Raw genomic sequence first — 16,901 nt, forward strand, 5'->3', positions numbered from 1 at the left:
GGCAAGGTGGTAATACAAAAAGCAGAAGAAAGTACTGGCAGAACATACTGCTGCAGATGATAAAGACATTACATACATTTTCATAAAGTGAGTGACTCATAAAAATATGCCAATTAAAATAGAAATGATTTGTGTCATTAGAAAAAGATTTAAGATCCCTATGCCTATGTTAAGTTATAACGAACAGCTAAAATCTGTTAGTAGTCAAAACATGGCAAAAGGGGTATCTTGCAGTTATAATTTCCATGACTGCCTAAGTGCAAGTTCTCAAACACAGATACAAGAGCAAATAAAATTCCATAATAAATATCAAATGCCAATGATTTCAAGAAGTACTGACTTCTTCCACCAGCTGAACTGTGGATCTTTGCTGGCTGTTTTCACCACTTAGGCATGATTTCACAACATTTTGGTGTGGCACATCATTATGGCCTATATAAACATTTCAGGCCATTTCTTAGAGCTTCAGACCACAAACTCACCTGCTCCTGGGTCATCTTCTGCAGCTCTTTCTCCCAAGCTGCCTGGTCATCATCCAAATGGTAGGAAGCAGGTGGGGTGAGTCCACGCAGAATCAAGGGGTCACGGTCATGGCAGAGGGCTGTCAGATGTCCAATGTACAGCTTCAACTTGCTGCGATTCTGATCAAGTTCTAAGAGGGGCTGAATTATCTGAAATAAGAGAACAGAAATAGTGAGGAACGGTCTGAGACGACTGAGACACGAGCAATGTTGAAGGCGAAGCTTACAGTCTTGTTCAGCTTCAAGAAACACAAACGTTCTCCCTCCCTGCAGTATTCCTATCCTATGGCCCTGCAACCATACAGCACAGAGACAGACAGAAATGAAGTACATCAGGTAAAGGGGATGTGGTGATGACAACCACCTTACTGATATCTGAAATAATGGTGATATGGGCTGAAAAATGAAGTGGTATAAATTAAATGGATTAAGTCTATTGATTGTCCACAAGGACTTCAGTCATCTATCTCAAATCCCTCCTTTAAAGGTAAATTATTCTTCTGATAGAAAGGTGACTGGCAATAACAACGTAGATTCTAGCTCATTTTACTTACATTTCTTATGTATGTGTGCACGCATTAAACACATTTCAAAGAAAGAAATAACTAATGATGGAAAGTTGCTTGTTTCTAAGATGAACATCACTGCTGTAGAAACCACAGAAAGTATCTTAACCAGAAAGTCTTCTACAGTTTTGAAAAGGCAATCATCTTATGCAAGCCTGATTCTATGCAACACGATAAAAAATAAAATCAAAGAACTCTAATTAATTTAATTTTATTTCATTTTACATTACCTAATCTGAATCCCTGTATTTTTTTTTTCCCCCCTCAGTGCAATCCCTGGAACCATCCAGTTCCCACACAAACTATCAGAAGAGTCATTTTTCATTTGTTTTTCCAATAAATAGGGCCCGAGTGGATAAACACATACGTGGAAACCCTCACTATCTCCCTACCCAAAAGAATGCACTTTCATATTTCATGGTCTTATGCCCACAAAAATAGATACATATTCTAAAGTGCAGAACACAAAACTTTGTCTTTAAGGTTTGCAACAGAGCAAAGAACCAGGCTTTGGACCTCTACTCCATCAAACAAGGCACTGAAGCTACATGCAGTGATGCTCCCCAGCTCTGAGAGCTCGAGAGCCCGGCCACAGCGCCGGCAGCCTGGCTTTGTGCTCCCAGGCAGGGGCTGCACCTGCTCTCTGCTAGCGGCCCGGGATATCTTTTCAATAGGACACCTCTGACCCCGCTAATGAATAAGGAGTGAGATAATCTCTGAGTCAACAGAAACAGGGTGCGGGCACCACTTTCAACAAAGCCTCTGGCTTCGAGCCCTTTTAATAAGGCTGTCAGGGCTCACTTATTTTGTTTCTAACGCTGTTCTACATGGATTAATTTCTGTAGAGCCAGAGGATCTGAGAGCAGTGGCTAAGCAGCTAACTAATATCAAACTGCTTGTCCCACAGAGAGCCAGCTGTACTTTGCAGCCTGCGCCAGAGACACCGCTGAGAAGGTGCTGGGGCAGAGGGGATGGACAAGAGACCTGCAGAGAGAGTAAGCTCACTCGCTTATTATAAAACCTAGTGCTATGTGTGGCCTCAGGGCAAGCTCTGTTTGCAGTTATGTGCATGTGTTAAAATACAATTTGATGCAGCAAGTCTGCAGATTGCAGCAGGACAGAATGCTGCTCTCTCGTACAGGACAATGGGAAGGGATATTTCAGCATAGTCATGTTTCACTTCCATCACCTAGTACACCGGTCTTTAACCAATTACACCTATCAACTTTGGCTGTTTGGTGAATTTGCACTACCTATCCCAATTTCTTATAATTAAGATCACTGAGATTACGATCTCAAACTGCACTGGCTGTACATGTTTAAAAATACATGACATTTCTAATTTACCTGGTGTTTCCTATCCTACTAATTGGTTTGGCCACAAAGGGGAGAATGACAGAATGTCCTGAGAAATGTCTGTTTTTATTAAAATGTGAAAATGAAGGAGTCAACGTCTGATAACTAGCTGTCCAACCAACACAGCAGCTGCCTTGTATTCTCTTTCAGGTACCACAGTCTATTCAACATCCATCAGATCTGCAGATCCATCAGATCCGCAAAGAGCAAGACTTGCCAACATTCCCAGCTGTGACAAAGAGAAAGCACAGCTCTCCAGCAAGTAGTGATGGAAAACTTTAATAGAAGAGCTGAATCTAACTGCTCAGAAATGTTCTCTCTGCCCCCTTACCTTGAGCAGCATGTTCCTCCCTCTCTGGAAATAGGCCAAATGAGGCGTGTGAAAGTTCTTAACTAGCAGCACTCCCAAAGCTGTTCACAGAGCAATGATTTCTCTCACTTGGGATCCATTAAAGCCTGCCAGTCAAGAAGGAAATGCCCTTCTATCTGCGTTCCTGCCATATCTAATTTGAACGACACAATTAGCAAAAGGCATTCTGCTTCCCACACAGCTGAGCTGCCACTGCCTTATCTCAAGAGGGTGTAAGAGCATTTGCTAAGTGGGAAGGCAGGGCAGTACTGGATGCATAAACCACAGCATGTTCTCATGATCAGCTCAGTGCCGTAGAGCTTTCTAGGAAAACAATGGATAAATAGACCAAACCCGGCAATATCTTCTAAAGCAGCCAATCTTCATTAAGCACATTGATATGTTTGGGCCATCCTCACCAGAGCATGGAATGAAGCCTGCTTAATGTACCCTCTAGTTCAGAATACTGCTAATGGGCAGCTATGTTTGAAGGAAAAAAAAAAAAGGCAATTGTGCTACATTGCTGAAGTTGGGACATGAAATGTCCGACAAATCACTGATACAAAACCAAAGCATCTCTACCAACCGATAAAGGCACTTGGGAAGGTATTTCAAAGCAAATTCAACTTGGAAACAATGTGCTCTGAAAAAAAAAGAAAAAAATTAACTTCAAGCATGACAAATGTGAATCTAATTGTAGGTTTGCAAGCCCATCGGGACTAAGATACGCTTCAGAAGGAAATTAATCCTGCTTTTTCAACTGTAGTCTTGTTGGTGCTGTACAATGGTCAGCTTACATATGAGTAACTGTATTTGAAAGTTTTTTATGACAGAAGTCTGCATTTAAATGCGCTGCACAGATAAGGTAGTTGTAACTAGATCTGGCCGGATAGAGCTATCTAAATGTTTGGTGTCTTTTAATGTGAAAGATGAATACAATGAATACACCTCAGATACAGAGCCTACAGTGTCTAAAAGTTTGTCTGAACAGTGTGTAACGTAAATATGCAAAAACAGCCAACCAGGTGGTGATATGCAGAAAAAAGGCAATGAATGGGTGGTGTAAGTGCAGCAGTGTTGAACTGAGACAAATGCAACACTGACTATCCATAAACGTCTGCAGAGTAAAGTATGGTTTTAATCAACGTGTAATAGAACTCAGTTACCACAACCACTAGCTTTAAATTATTAGTTCTCCAGGCAAAAGGACAAATGACCCAGGCACCTTTCTCCCTGCTAACATTCTCTTCTTCTCCAAAGGAAGCAACCGCTTTTCCAGAACTAAGTAATTAACTTCATTTAATTAATTTCAGAGAATATGTTCTACATTTCTACACACTGATAAATCTGCAACTCCCACTTCGGAGCCAAATAAAGTTTTATAGGCACTCATAAGAGTTTGCCTGTTTTTCCATTTACATCAATTGATCTAGAAAGAGTTACCTGCTTCCAAAACTTCCTTACTCAGGATCATGCATGTGGATCAACAACAGTCATCTTTTTCTCACAGAAATGTATATATGAATTCTCTGGGCAAATAAAAAGGAGAAAATAACTTCATATTGGCACTGCAGCACCAACACGGTTGGCACTGGCACGACTGCTGTCATTAGCTTGCACATGTGTTACGTGTATTTTATTCACTACAGAACATAATAAGGCAGAGTAATGCAGATAAGTGGTCTTCATTCTGCAATCAAGTAATTCAGCAAACTTTTTGCCACTTACTCATAAATCACAGAAACCTTTTCCAACCTTAATTATTCTATTTTTCTAAGAAAATAAAAGGGAACTGATGGGTTACCTCACAGTCAAAGTAATTAAAGTGAGGTCAAAATACAACTGGGTTTGCAAGCATTTGGAAGAAGTTTATGGATGAGGGATCAGAAAGTTTCCAAGGAATTCCCCAGTTTGAGAAACACTCTAGCTTGCTAGACTCTTCTATGGACCTTGGCTGTTCTTTGTAGAAGCTGCAAAGGCACAAAAACAACAGCAGCAACAAGGACGCCTTCAAAACCTTAAGCTGGATGTGGCAAATAGGCTTTGAAAACAATCAAGTTAAATCAGATAGCACTTTATCTCCTATCAAGCACATTTCAAGCAAACAAGGCAAATTATTTTCAGCTCCGGTTTTCAAACTCCATTGCCTCCAGACACTGCCCAACAAAACGTACTCCCCAAACTACAGTTACACAGCAGAAGATGGACCTGAAGTCTGGGTACATGGAGACATTTATTAAAAAGAAATTATTCCAAAGAGGACTTGAAAAATCTAACAAAAGATGGAATGGATCATAGTGGGTCCTCAGATGCCAAAAGGAAAACAACTCTCCTGTATCTGGGTTTTGTTATAGATATCATCAGAAAAGAAAATTTTGCCTACATAGCAAGATTTCTTGTATTGTGAGATACGGAAATAAACTAAGAAACAGAACGATACAGTCTGGAAATATTTGCATGGTAAATTGAATTACGCCTTTTCCCTGCTCAAACCATTTGTGTTTGTTTGGCAACAAATGTAAGGGTTCAACTATGATCATCGTGCAACCATTGAATGCAGTGGAGTTTTATGAGGCATGAATTTGGCTCAGAAAGTGCAAAGCTTTCCCAAATTCAGAACAATTTATCACTGATGTCTTCCCTTCATTATTTTAAATGGAAACAGAAGAAAGTTCTCAAAAAGACACTGCCTGACCTCAGTTCAGTTCAGCTCAGTTCACTGCTGCACAGATACTTGGTTTCTTCAGGAGACCACAACACGAAAGCCCAAGGACAGGCTCAGTTTTCTTCAGATTTGTTTTAAAGACAAAAATGGATTTAAATCTAACCTTCATCATTTTCTCCTCATAAAACAAAACAAAACAACATGCGTGAGGAGCCGAAGGAGATTCTGGCTGTTTTGACAGAGCTGTCTTACTCAGTTCATTTCTGACAGAATCAATTAGGAAATCATTTTTATAAAGCAAATTATTTTTGAAATTTTTATACACCATGAACAAATCCCATGGATTAATGATTTCCAGAGTTCACTCCCTTCATCTTGGGAAAAATCCAGACCAGAAGACTAGAAAAAGTACAAAAAGGGGAGAATTGCTTTTTTATTAAGTTCCTTCATTTAAGTAAAATCTTTTCCCCGTTATGAAGGTGAATCAAATAATTGCAGTGGGTTGGTTGAATTCCTAAAGCACCTAAAATGAGAGAACAGTTCAAAAATATTTTTCTACATAACAAATCCAGAAGTGCTTTTTCATGACACTGGCAACTTTTGCTTACACGGGCTGCAGAGTAAAATTTTGTGGGGAACCATGTGTGGAATAGCAGGGACTACTGCAGATCAGAATTGAAACACACTGGCAGGACTGTGTGAAGCTTATAATTGGCACACTGGGGAATACTAAAGTCCAGCAGTGGGGAGAGCTGAAGGGGTTCTCTACATACAGCAAACCCAGCTTGAATTTTGCATGTTTCATCAGTCCTCTGCTTTCAAAAGCAAGAGCATTTGCCCAAATCCTCACCTCCTAAATATAACTAATTGCACAATGCATCTCATTCTTCTGTAACAGTCCATATGGCTCTTTTCTAGCTGAGGCAAAGGAATGAGATTTGTGACTTAACTGCAAGATGATCAGAAAATACCTGTTCAAATGCTGTTCTATTTGTCTAAGTTTTCTTTTGTTTTCAAAAATTTATTGGGAATCTAGCAACCCAGCAACTTAATCCTCCAAAAAGCAGGTGGGGTTAAGTAAAGCAAGGTCCACAAAGGATCTAACACCTTCCACTGCTCTTTAATATGTTAACATACCCATCATTTGAGAATCTTTCTGATAAGTTGTGTCAGTTTCCAGATTCAATAATAAATTCAACTACAGAAAGCTGTGAAACTGGTAATTAGACTTGTGATACTGAAAATTACAATACCATCAAGGAAAAAAAATAAAAGAATTCCTGTAGCAAATGAAAATGGTTCAGTGAATAAAGTGCAAAGTGCTTGCAGCTGGCATGACACTGAAGATTTACATAGCATCCACCTGATCAAGCTTCTGTGGATGTAATTAAGCCAGTGAAAGTTTTGATTTTACAGAATCAATTTCATGCTGATTCCTTTTTTTTACAAGAATACAGCAGCTTAAGAATGAGAAACAATAATTTGCTTCTATTTTTGAGCCAGTTGAGCTTTCTAGCACTCATTCTCTAAATAAAAGTGAACAGGAAAGCACAAGTACTCCTTGCTATACTGTAGTTTGTCTATTGCTTCTTCCTATTACAACAGATAAAAGGAAACAGCAGCTAATATACTTTTGTATGAAACCAGAAAATTGTATTACATATACTGGGAGAATCTGTCCATGTGAATGCTTATGTACCAAGGACTGCATTCTTTCGTCTCCCTACTGTCTGATACATTGCTAATGGAAAACAGAAGGTATTTCTTAAGTAGTCTACCAGAGAACACAATCAGTGCTCTTCCTGTTCAGATGAACTATAACCTCCCTGTCCACGATACGAAGCTTTGCCTCGTCCCTCTCTAACACGGAGCCTTCCTTCCGTTGTTCTAGCTCCCTACCTACTACAAGACACTTTCAGAGCAAAGCCACATGGAGCCACAGTGTGTCTGGTTTAGTGGTTCATCCGTTGTCACGAATTCTTTTGGCAGTTCTTCGCTCTAATTCAAATGCAAAATCCAATTAACAAATACATTTATATACATACATACATATACACAATTCTTATCTATAAGCTGCATTAAACAAACAGATGTAGTTGGATTGCCTGTGGTGAGAATACTATGAGTTGGAACCTGGCATCTCTGTCAGTAATTACAAACTTCATCAGCCAGGAAAATATAGCGTCTAGATTGGCTACGTGCCCTCATCAGCTTTTATTTCAGTCATATTTCTCTCAAGCTTGTTTTCATAGTTAATATATTGGAAAGCAGGTTTGGGCTTGATTCTTTCTCTACTCTAACCATTCATCCTTCCCAGTTCCTTTCCCCCTAACTTACAATTAAAAGGCACTGGCAATGACAACCCCAGCCTGGCTGCAGCATCCCCACTCCGGAGCTCAGCTTCACTCTCCCTTACACTACCAATGGTGTATTCACAATCAGTATGCAGAAGCTTCTTCTGTGGTTGCATCCTGGCATGTGGATGAAGGCCATTAGAGACCTAAACGACTGAGTAATTGGGAGATAGTACAGACTATTGCACAGTCTCTAAGTGACAACTTGCAGAAAAAAAAAAAAAAAAAAAAGAGTACAGAATTCTTACTTACTACAAAGAACTAGCTGAGAGAAGAAGAACATATTGAGCTGTAAATCATCAAAGAAAATAAGATACAGACCTGGAATAATCTCACTTGGTAGAAATGAATGATAGCCTCTTTGCGATTGTTTTGCTGAAAAGCTCAAATCTCTACAAAAAGAAACCAGCCATCTGTTTTGAATGTTTTAGAATATAAGTATCTATTTGTGTTCTTCTTTGATCTCTAAGAATAATAGGAAGACAGTGATACAATCCAGTTACACCTCTGTTGTGAGTGCTTAATTCATCCCAGAACTGCAGATTACAAAATTCCATCTGGAAATCTTAGTCTTATCTTTCTGGGATCAGAAAGAAGACTAACAGTGTATCAAGATCAGTTCTTTTGTGCTGGTAGATAAAACACTCTTGGACAGAGAGTATATTCTTCCAACATAAAATAGTTATTAAGATAGCAAAGCACTATAGTTAAAGAAACAAGCTGGCAAAAGAATTGTTCCCAGAAACAGGAAAAGGACAGAAGTTAACGTCATTGTAAGGATAGCATTCTTCTCCAAACCGGTCCATTCTAGTTTAACAATGCTTTTCACTTATTGGCTAAAAGATTACAGTAAGGAACAGAATAAGAGTGGAAAGGAGTGGTTTCCAAACGGAATGATAGAACATTAATCATTAAGCAAGTTATTAAGCTTGAGATCAGTATCACTTAAATTGGTCACTCCACCATAATGAGACTGTGGCTTAGACTAAAGTAAGAAAGCCACTACAAAAGGCTTTCCGTTACTCAGAGTCAAAGGAGAAAAGGTTATTTTCTGAAGAAAGGAAACACTTGGAAAGGCTTGAAAAGAATAGATACTCATTTGACAGCTAAATCATGATTTTGAACCGTGCTTCCTGACTGTCAGTCCACACACTCTTCTTGTGCCTTCTTGCCTGAGCTCCAGTCTTTCAGGCTCATCATTAAGGATGACACCCATACAAGCATGACTCCGGAAAAGCAGATCCTGTGATTAAGCAGGTATTAAAAGTACCAATTAATTAGTTACATTATCTTATTTGTGCGTATCCCACCTCGGTTCTTAGTTCTTACTACTGTAAGTTTTGCCCATCTGGAAAGTGGGAGTGAGGAGTCCTGACTGTCACAGTACGACAGAACAAATCTGGCAGCTTATCTCTCAGTCAGGCCAAGTGATAATGTTTAAATAAAGTAAGGCCATTTCATGTAGTTGCCTTCACATTTTGCACAGGATATGTCTTTAAGGCAAGGACAAGGCGCACGCTTTCACAATGATTTTACATGTATGAAAGATGAACTGTTACAAACACACAACTCATCTGTAGATTTTACAGAAGAAGGAATGACTCTTTGGATGACAACAGAAGGCAATAAAGAAGAGACAGCAGTCCAAGAGCTTTGTTCAGTAGACTAGAATGGCAGCTCCTTGAAATATTGATTTTCCCTTTTTGGGGAAGGAATAAGATCTTGGAAAGAAAAATACGAAATATTAATAAATCAAGCCGAACACAAATCCAACACAATTTTGGGAACAAATTCAAAATGAGGTATTATAATCACCATTATATCACTGTAACAACACGGTTTTAGGATATTGTGTAATAATATTACCTAGCACTTATGTAGCACTTTTCCCAAGCAGAACTTACACTTCACAAAAACCTGAGCTCATTTTATGATTAGAGAATTTGAGACAGAGAGAAAGAGAACAAGCAAGTGGTGGGAGACAATGCCAGGAAAGAATTTATCTTCTGAATCGTGGTCTAGTACTGCATCCAGTAAAGTATACTGTAATATGAGTCAGGCATGAAAGCTTGGAGTTTTTGACCATTCTGCATGATCTAGCAGTTAAAAAGACCATACTGAAAATGAATCTATTTGAAAAGCATCCACAGAGAAGCTTATCAGTGTAAAAAGTGACAAGACTGAGAACCTGAAAGAAGTGTGACAGTAAGACAAGCAGCTCTCTACATGCTGCAAGCATAAAATGTGCTTGATGTTGAGAAAAAGATCACATTTATGCACTTAATGAATGCCTGTGTAATCATTTGAAAATGAATCTAATAACGAATAAGATATCTACTCTGCTGAAAGAAATCAGTATATTTATCCAAGCATTGAGCAGCTTTTAAAAAAAGAATGTTTTTCTCAAACTTTCCAAAGCACAGATGCTGTTATTTCTGTAGTGATCTTAATGAAAAGTTCATGGCGATTGGCAGCTGTGGCAAAGGTTGCATTACGTCCTGAGACATCTTCCCTCAACGTCACTGCTTCTATCCCTCTTACTCTACCATGACAGGAGCCACAGTTCTTCAGGCCATATCATCTGTCACCTACTTCTGCTACTCTTCTCTTTGAATAACTAGGTGTGCTGACTGATGAGGTATCCATTTGCTGGGCATTTCTTTTCAGCTGTAAAATGGAAAAAAAGAAATACCCCCTCAAAAACAAATGAAAATTGTGAATGTTCATCCTCAGCATTCCTAGGGGTGAAACAAAATTGCTCTGTGAACACCAGAAACACATGACTTACAAACTGATCGTTGAGTTGCCTTTTGCCTCTGTTTGATAGCATCAACTTCTCTGTATGCTTAACGATTTCTATTCTTACTTCAATCCTTTTTAACAACTTTGTCATAATAGAAGGAATATAGAAATGTCATTCAAACTACATTGCTCATGAATAGCATAAGTGTAATCTGATGATCCCCAAATTATAATTTACACTTTTTGACATGAAGTCTATGGAATTTACTTGAGTTGACTGTCAGATAATGGAAATGATTCAAATATTTTCTGGTTATGACTTAAGTCCTCTTACCATCACAAACATCACCCCTGAAATCTTAAGAGGTGTCTGAAATTATGCTAATGCCTTCAACCAATTCACAGTGCTTACAGTTTATACTTGAATTTGACAGAATTTAAGGAAAAATGTCACAGAAAGAGACCTTTTGTCTGGCAAAGATTTTACAGTAATAGGAATGTACTGATATTTTCATCATCTTTAACTTTTTTTTACTTCTAATGTGCTCCAGTTCAATGGTAGCTCTTAGGCTATTCTGCTGTTACTCTAATAAGTGTAAAATTCATTTTCAGATTTTGTTCCTGGAATTCGAACACAGCAAAGCCAAATACTTTGCTCCTTAGCAGGCATATCCATGACTTCAGATTTTTTTGGCAATCATTAATAGAAAATAATTCCGCAGAATGAGTTCAAAAATCATATGGTGATGGCATCTCCTAGGTTCCAATTCCTACTGCAAGCCAGAGCAATGGAATATGGGAAGAGGAATGCTATACGACGGCATGCATGCTTAAAAACACACACAAAGTACGTATAAATTATATGCTGGGATATAAGTCTCAATTGTCACAGTTTCAGTTTGCTCTATCCTCTATTTTTGCCCTTCACACTTTACCGTTGCTTTTCCACATGTCCATATGTCCTTCAATTTGATCGCCTTTCACTCTTCTGAGTTTTTTTGTCATCCTATGCACACTACATCCATTCAACAAAATTAGTTCTTCTCGTATTTGATTGGCAGAGGTAACTCAAGCAGATTTCAGAACCACGCTCACACTTTCTTACATTGTGGATAGTATTGCTGTACTTAATGAGAAAACTACACAAATTGAGCAACCTGAGAATTTTAAGCATGGCAGCTTTCTTCTTTTCCACATAATATACAGCGTGCATTTCCAATAATATACACATGTACACACAACATGTAATACATATTAGATATCACAAAGTGTAAATTCCTATTATTTTTGGATAAAAGTGAATAACTAATAAAGTCACTGGCAGTCCATACTAGTATCTGAGAAAGACAGAAGGGCATCTGCATTAGAAAGGACATTAGAATCAGATATTGAGAAGACAGAGCTCCATCTGGGAAATAAAAAGAGTCATGAGAAATTCAGACAAGGAACTGAGAGAATCATTCCTAGAGAAAAAGGTTGGTATTTAGATGGAACTGCAAATTACCATTCTCTGAAACTATAGGAAGGGTGCATGCTCTGTTTCAGGGGAATTATATCTGACAGTGCTGTCATGGACAGAATTGACATAATATTAACATTTTCCATCAATTCCACAATTCTGCAGGGGAAACATAAAATAATGTAGTTTGTTACTGTCTGTATTTCTATGGTCTCCACTGTATCTTCAGTATTGGCCAGAGAAAATCACATCCTCAAGGACCTAAAGTAACTTTGAAAAATTATCTTCAAGTCCTATACTACCGGGTACTTTCTAAAAGTCATTTTAACACATGCACTTTATTTAACACATGCAGGTTAAGCACTCAGTGGTTTTAAATTTTTAATTCATTTCTTTTACAAAAAAGATCCAGAATTTTTTTTTTTTTTTTTTTTGGAATGTACATGGAATGCCATGGTGAAAATGGACTTTGTTAGGAATAAATGGCTCGGGAAGCATCAATCACCTCTGTGTTTTCCCTTGTTGATGTACGCAAGACAGACTTGAGACTGACATGTTTCTCAGATGGGATGTCTGTTAGGTGATGATGCTGGCTGCCTCATTATTTCGACTAGGATATTCTGTAACACGTCTTCCTTGTTCTGCAGCCATAGCGTGGAAGCAGAGGAAAATGTCTCAAGTACCAAGCAGAGGCATATAATGTATTTAATTGGTATGTGGAGTACCTATCAATTCACTAAAATAATAAACCATACTCCTGACACAGTTTCATTCATAGACAGATCAGCAAATGGGAGATTTTTCTATCAATATTCACTACACAACCTTCATTTTCGCACAGAAAATGAGAAAGTGCAATGAAAATGAGAACTATTCCTACCTTTATAGTGAGTGTTGTCTTCCTTTTCATTGTTTACTTACCTGATGATTCCTGTTTAATTACCATGCTTCCGCAAAACTTAACAAGCATTCTCTCCAAAACCTTTAACATCATGTACCAACATACAGCCATTGCAAGAACAGTGATTCGAGAAGAATGCGAAATCAACAATGAGTGCAAATTAATGAAGCACTTTATCACTCTTCCCACTGAAGAGATTTTCCCAGTTCAAACCCCAAGGCATGAAATTCAAGTTTGACATTGTCACAGTTGGATTAGATTTTTTAGATGGTTGACTGGAAAAGGGGGATCTGATCAATAGTCAGACAGAAATGTAACCTCGCAGTTAATTGAGCAAGGGTGAAGAGATGGGAGTAATTTGTTCTTTTTTACAAATGAAGCAATAATTTTCACAAATGTGAAATTCCAAGATTTACACACTTTTTCAGAAGGGCTTTCTTTCAAATAACTGATATAGAAAAATCAAGTTCTGGGAAAAGCTGCAAAGATATGCATGAATGTGAAATGTTTTTAATGAAGAGTACGTGAAAAAGCTTCATATACATTTTAAAACTATTATCATCACAGCTCAATCCTTTACAATATTTGTAGTGTTTAAATAAATTTATTCTACTTCAAAACTTTAAAAATGAATTCTATGCACTGTAGCCTTCTAATCTATATTTGATCCGTGTGGCTCCATATCAAGGCTCCTGGTCAGTAAAGGATGTTTTCTTCTTTCTGCTAGAGAATGACTCTGCCCTGTACACTGCCCTCTGTTGCGGAAATGGGAGTTGTTGCAGAGATAGCAGAAAAGATAAAATTACTGGGGCAGATACAGAGAAACAAAATGTTGTTTAAATGACAAAAAGCTACCAATTTCTTCCCTCTCCTCCATCCCAACACTTTTTTTTTTTTTTGAGAGAGAGAGAGATAAGAGGGATAGAAGGTAGAAGGTAAGCTTAAGGGGATCTTATTCTCTGCCTTCAAATTTACAGAAAATTTATCATATATTATTCTTTGAGTCAGGATCAAGAATCATCTGCTCTGAGCTGATAAATATTTGTGAGCAGGTCAGCCTGCATGGCAGCCATCTCACAGATCTCAACATGCTCAAAACCTTTAGCAGAAACATTATCTGCAGGAGGAACACTATCTCCGAGCAAGTTTTTCACTAACCAGAATCGCAAAAGCATACGTAGATTTGGCTACAGTGCAAACTACTTGGAAAAAGAATCTTACTGAAAACATTTCCTTCATGAAGTTAATGATAAATTGTGAAAGACATTTCCTGTTCTCTTGTACACTCTAAGACTTTGCTTTGCATATAAACTCAATTACATGCCCTGGAAAGTTCTCCCCACAACATCATGAAACAATGACATGATTATTATTAGAAGAAAGTCACCAACGACAAACAGGCACACAAGAAACACCCACATGCAGAGACTATGCAAGCAAGGGAGAAGGGGTGTGCCCCGGTTTCACGATGCACGCAGCAGTGAGAGGGAAGAGTGACTGTCGGAAACTTTTCTAATGGCAAGTGAAGTTGATTCTCACCGTTCTGAACAAAATGGCTGAGCTAAGAGCATCTGACTGGTTATGCCCAAATACCCTCCTCCTCATCCTAGCGGTGCACAGGTGGCAATGGGAGAAAAGACCCAGAGCAGCATGGGAATGAAATAAAGAGTTGGTTAGTATTTAAAGCACATACGTAAGTACAAATAGTAGCAAAAAGTGTGGTTTTAATCCCTTATGGAATACTCAGGGTTACCTTGAGGTACAGCTTCCTTTGCTCTCTTGTAGGCTGTGCTAGCTTCTAAAATGCCCCTCCACAAAGGGAAGGTGCAGTTGGACTCTTCTCCTGCCTTCTCCCTGCCGCCCTCCCCTTGAAGTCTTTGCAAGAAAATCCTTAAATATTTAAATTTTATCTTTTTGTTTCATCTGTGAATACTATCCTGCATTCAGTCACAAACATGTACTACAATTACACTGTAGAAATGGTTTCATTTCACTACATACTTGCAATGCAGATATGACAGATATCATAATGTTTCCTCCAAAATAAATTTGGAAAAGCAATTTAATATGCAGCCTTGACAATTGTGCTCTCCTGAAGAAGCTAAAACCAACATTTTCCAAAAGCACACCAGGAAATTAAAGACATTCAATTTACAGTTCTTTCCATACTATCTGGAGAATGGTATTAAAACAAGATGCAGAAGGAAGCTGCTTTGAAAAGGAGAATTTTTCTGATCATTTCTTTGCTTATATCCCTTGTTATTTTCTAATAGAGACAAGGAAAAAAATAACCATTTATTTTTGCAAAGTGAATATTGTGTTTTGTGTTTGCTTTCCCACTTTCCTCTTGTACATTACTCAATTTCGGCATTTCACAAGGCTGGTGTTTAAAGGTCTAGAGTGAGACGCCTTCCCTCAGATCTCAATAATTTCTAGATCAGCCAGAGGGTGAAGAGGAGTGCCAAACATTCTTTCACTTTGTCAAGGCAGTGATTAATGATCACTAATATTTTAATTAAATTGGAATGGATGAGATTACAACAAGGGATATGCAATTACGCTGGCATTTTCTGTGTTACCCGAGGGACAGGTAATCTTTCTGATAGTTATCAAACACACAGCTGTGCTTTGTAAGTGACACAAGAGGCTCCTCGCTGCCTTGGAGATGGTAAATTGATTTTCCTCCAGTTCATGGCCCATTGAGTCTGTGAGGGAGCAGCCTCTGCTCATTTGGCACACAGGCCAGGATTTCCTCATGGGAAGTGAAGGGAACTGCTCATATGCAATGCATAGATCAGAAAACTGATCCTGGAGCATGATTTCCTGCTACTGAAGACAAGGAACAGTTCTTGGCACTCCACACATTCAAGCAGCAAACCACGAGTTACTAAAACGTGAACATGCTACACAGGACTCTCGTCTTGTATTTTAAGGCAAGCAACATTTCTTGCTGTCTCCTCCTCACCCACTTAATAATAGCTTGGTACCAGGAACTTTTTTTCACACTTAGGGAGTTTTCAAGGAAGGCGACACAACAGCAACATCAATTTCTGTTTCATAACTGCATTGTGGAATGCTATTTTTGTTCCAAGGTACTGTAAGCATGTCAGGGAAAATAACATACAACTCAAAATAATCAGCCTCCATTGTCAAATTACTTTACAAGAGAAAAAGAGAGAGACTTTACCTGGTCTGGGGAGGGCTTGTGGTTGGTTTGGTTGGAATGGGATGAGGATTTGAGGTGATCATCCTCATAGTTGTCAGCCATCAGCTTCATACGGTTCTGTGTCTATTCAAGAGAAGAAGAATTTCAGACTAACTTTAAAGGGGTCAGAGGGACTAAAGAGAATAGGCTATTTATGCTGCTCACTATATCCAAAATCCATACTCAGAAAAAAACATAAGATATGCCCATAAAACATACATAGGTATTAATACAGAAAAATGAAGACACATTAAAATCACTACGCTGTGAAGCTAGGTTAATTTTGCAGTTAACTGGCTCATCTGGCCTGTACCTACTAAAATGGGTGCTGTATACACGTGTAGGAAGAAACTAATTTCTTGTTAAAGAACCTTGAGATGAAGATTCAGATACACCAATTTGGAGAACGATTCAATGGAAACATCAGTTAGACGAGATTAAGTAATTTTAAAGAGAGAAATCTGTTTTTAAAAGAAGAGTAAATGATAATAGTAGGAATGCTGAATGTTGATTATTAAAAACAACAATAAAAACACATTCAGTCTAAAAATCAGTTCTCCATTGATATATCAAAGATACAAAAATCCTCAGACTGGTCAGAAAAATCTGAATAACAGAAAAGCTTTCCTGTGAGGAAATTACAAAGTCAATAAATTTGTCTTTGGGAAGAAGAGGTGACACAATAGAGATACGTAAAATTACAAACTCTATACAGTCAAGCAAAGGACAAAATATGAAACAAGTTTCTTTGCTTTTCTTAGATTTTCTTCAACTTCTCAGGAA

At 38.2% G+C, this 16,901-nt stretch overlaps 1 protein-coding gene across 3 annotated transcripts in view; it reads right to left on the minus strand.

The window, feature by feature from the left end:
- Window positions 1-16,901, minus strand: part of ERC1 (ELKS/RAB6-interacting/CAST family member 1) — a gene marked incomplete at both ends in the record, with an annotated part of 276,770 nt that overhangs the window by 12,172 nt on the left and 247,697 nt on the right. For 2 of the 3 annotated variants that reach the window (XM_079549731.1, XM_079549730.1), the window contains 2 exons: window positions 483-671; window positions 16,101-16,202. In XM_079549731.1, coding sequence (XP_079405857.1) covers window positions 483-671; window positions 16,101-16,202 — 291 coding nt within the window. Of the gene's footprint in view, window positions 1-482; window positions 672-14,492; window positions 14,520-16,100; window positions 16,203-16,901 lie in introns of those variants that run through there. The other variant, XM_079549732.1, reaches the window with a different exon arrangement.

This window comes from Tetrao urogallus (assembly GCF_951394365.1).
Source record: "Tetrao urogallus genome assembly, chromosome: 1".
Lineage (NCBI taxonomy): Eukaryota > Metazoa > Chordata > Aves > Galliformes > Phasianidae > Tetrao > Tetrao urogallus.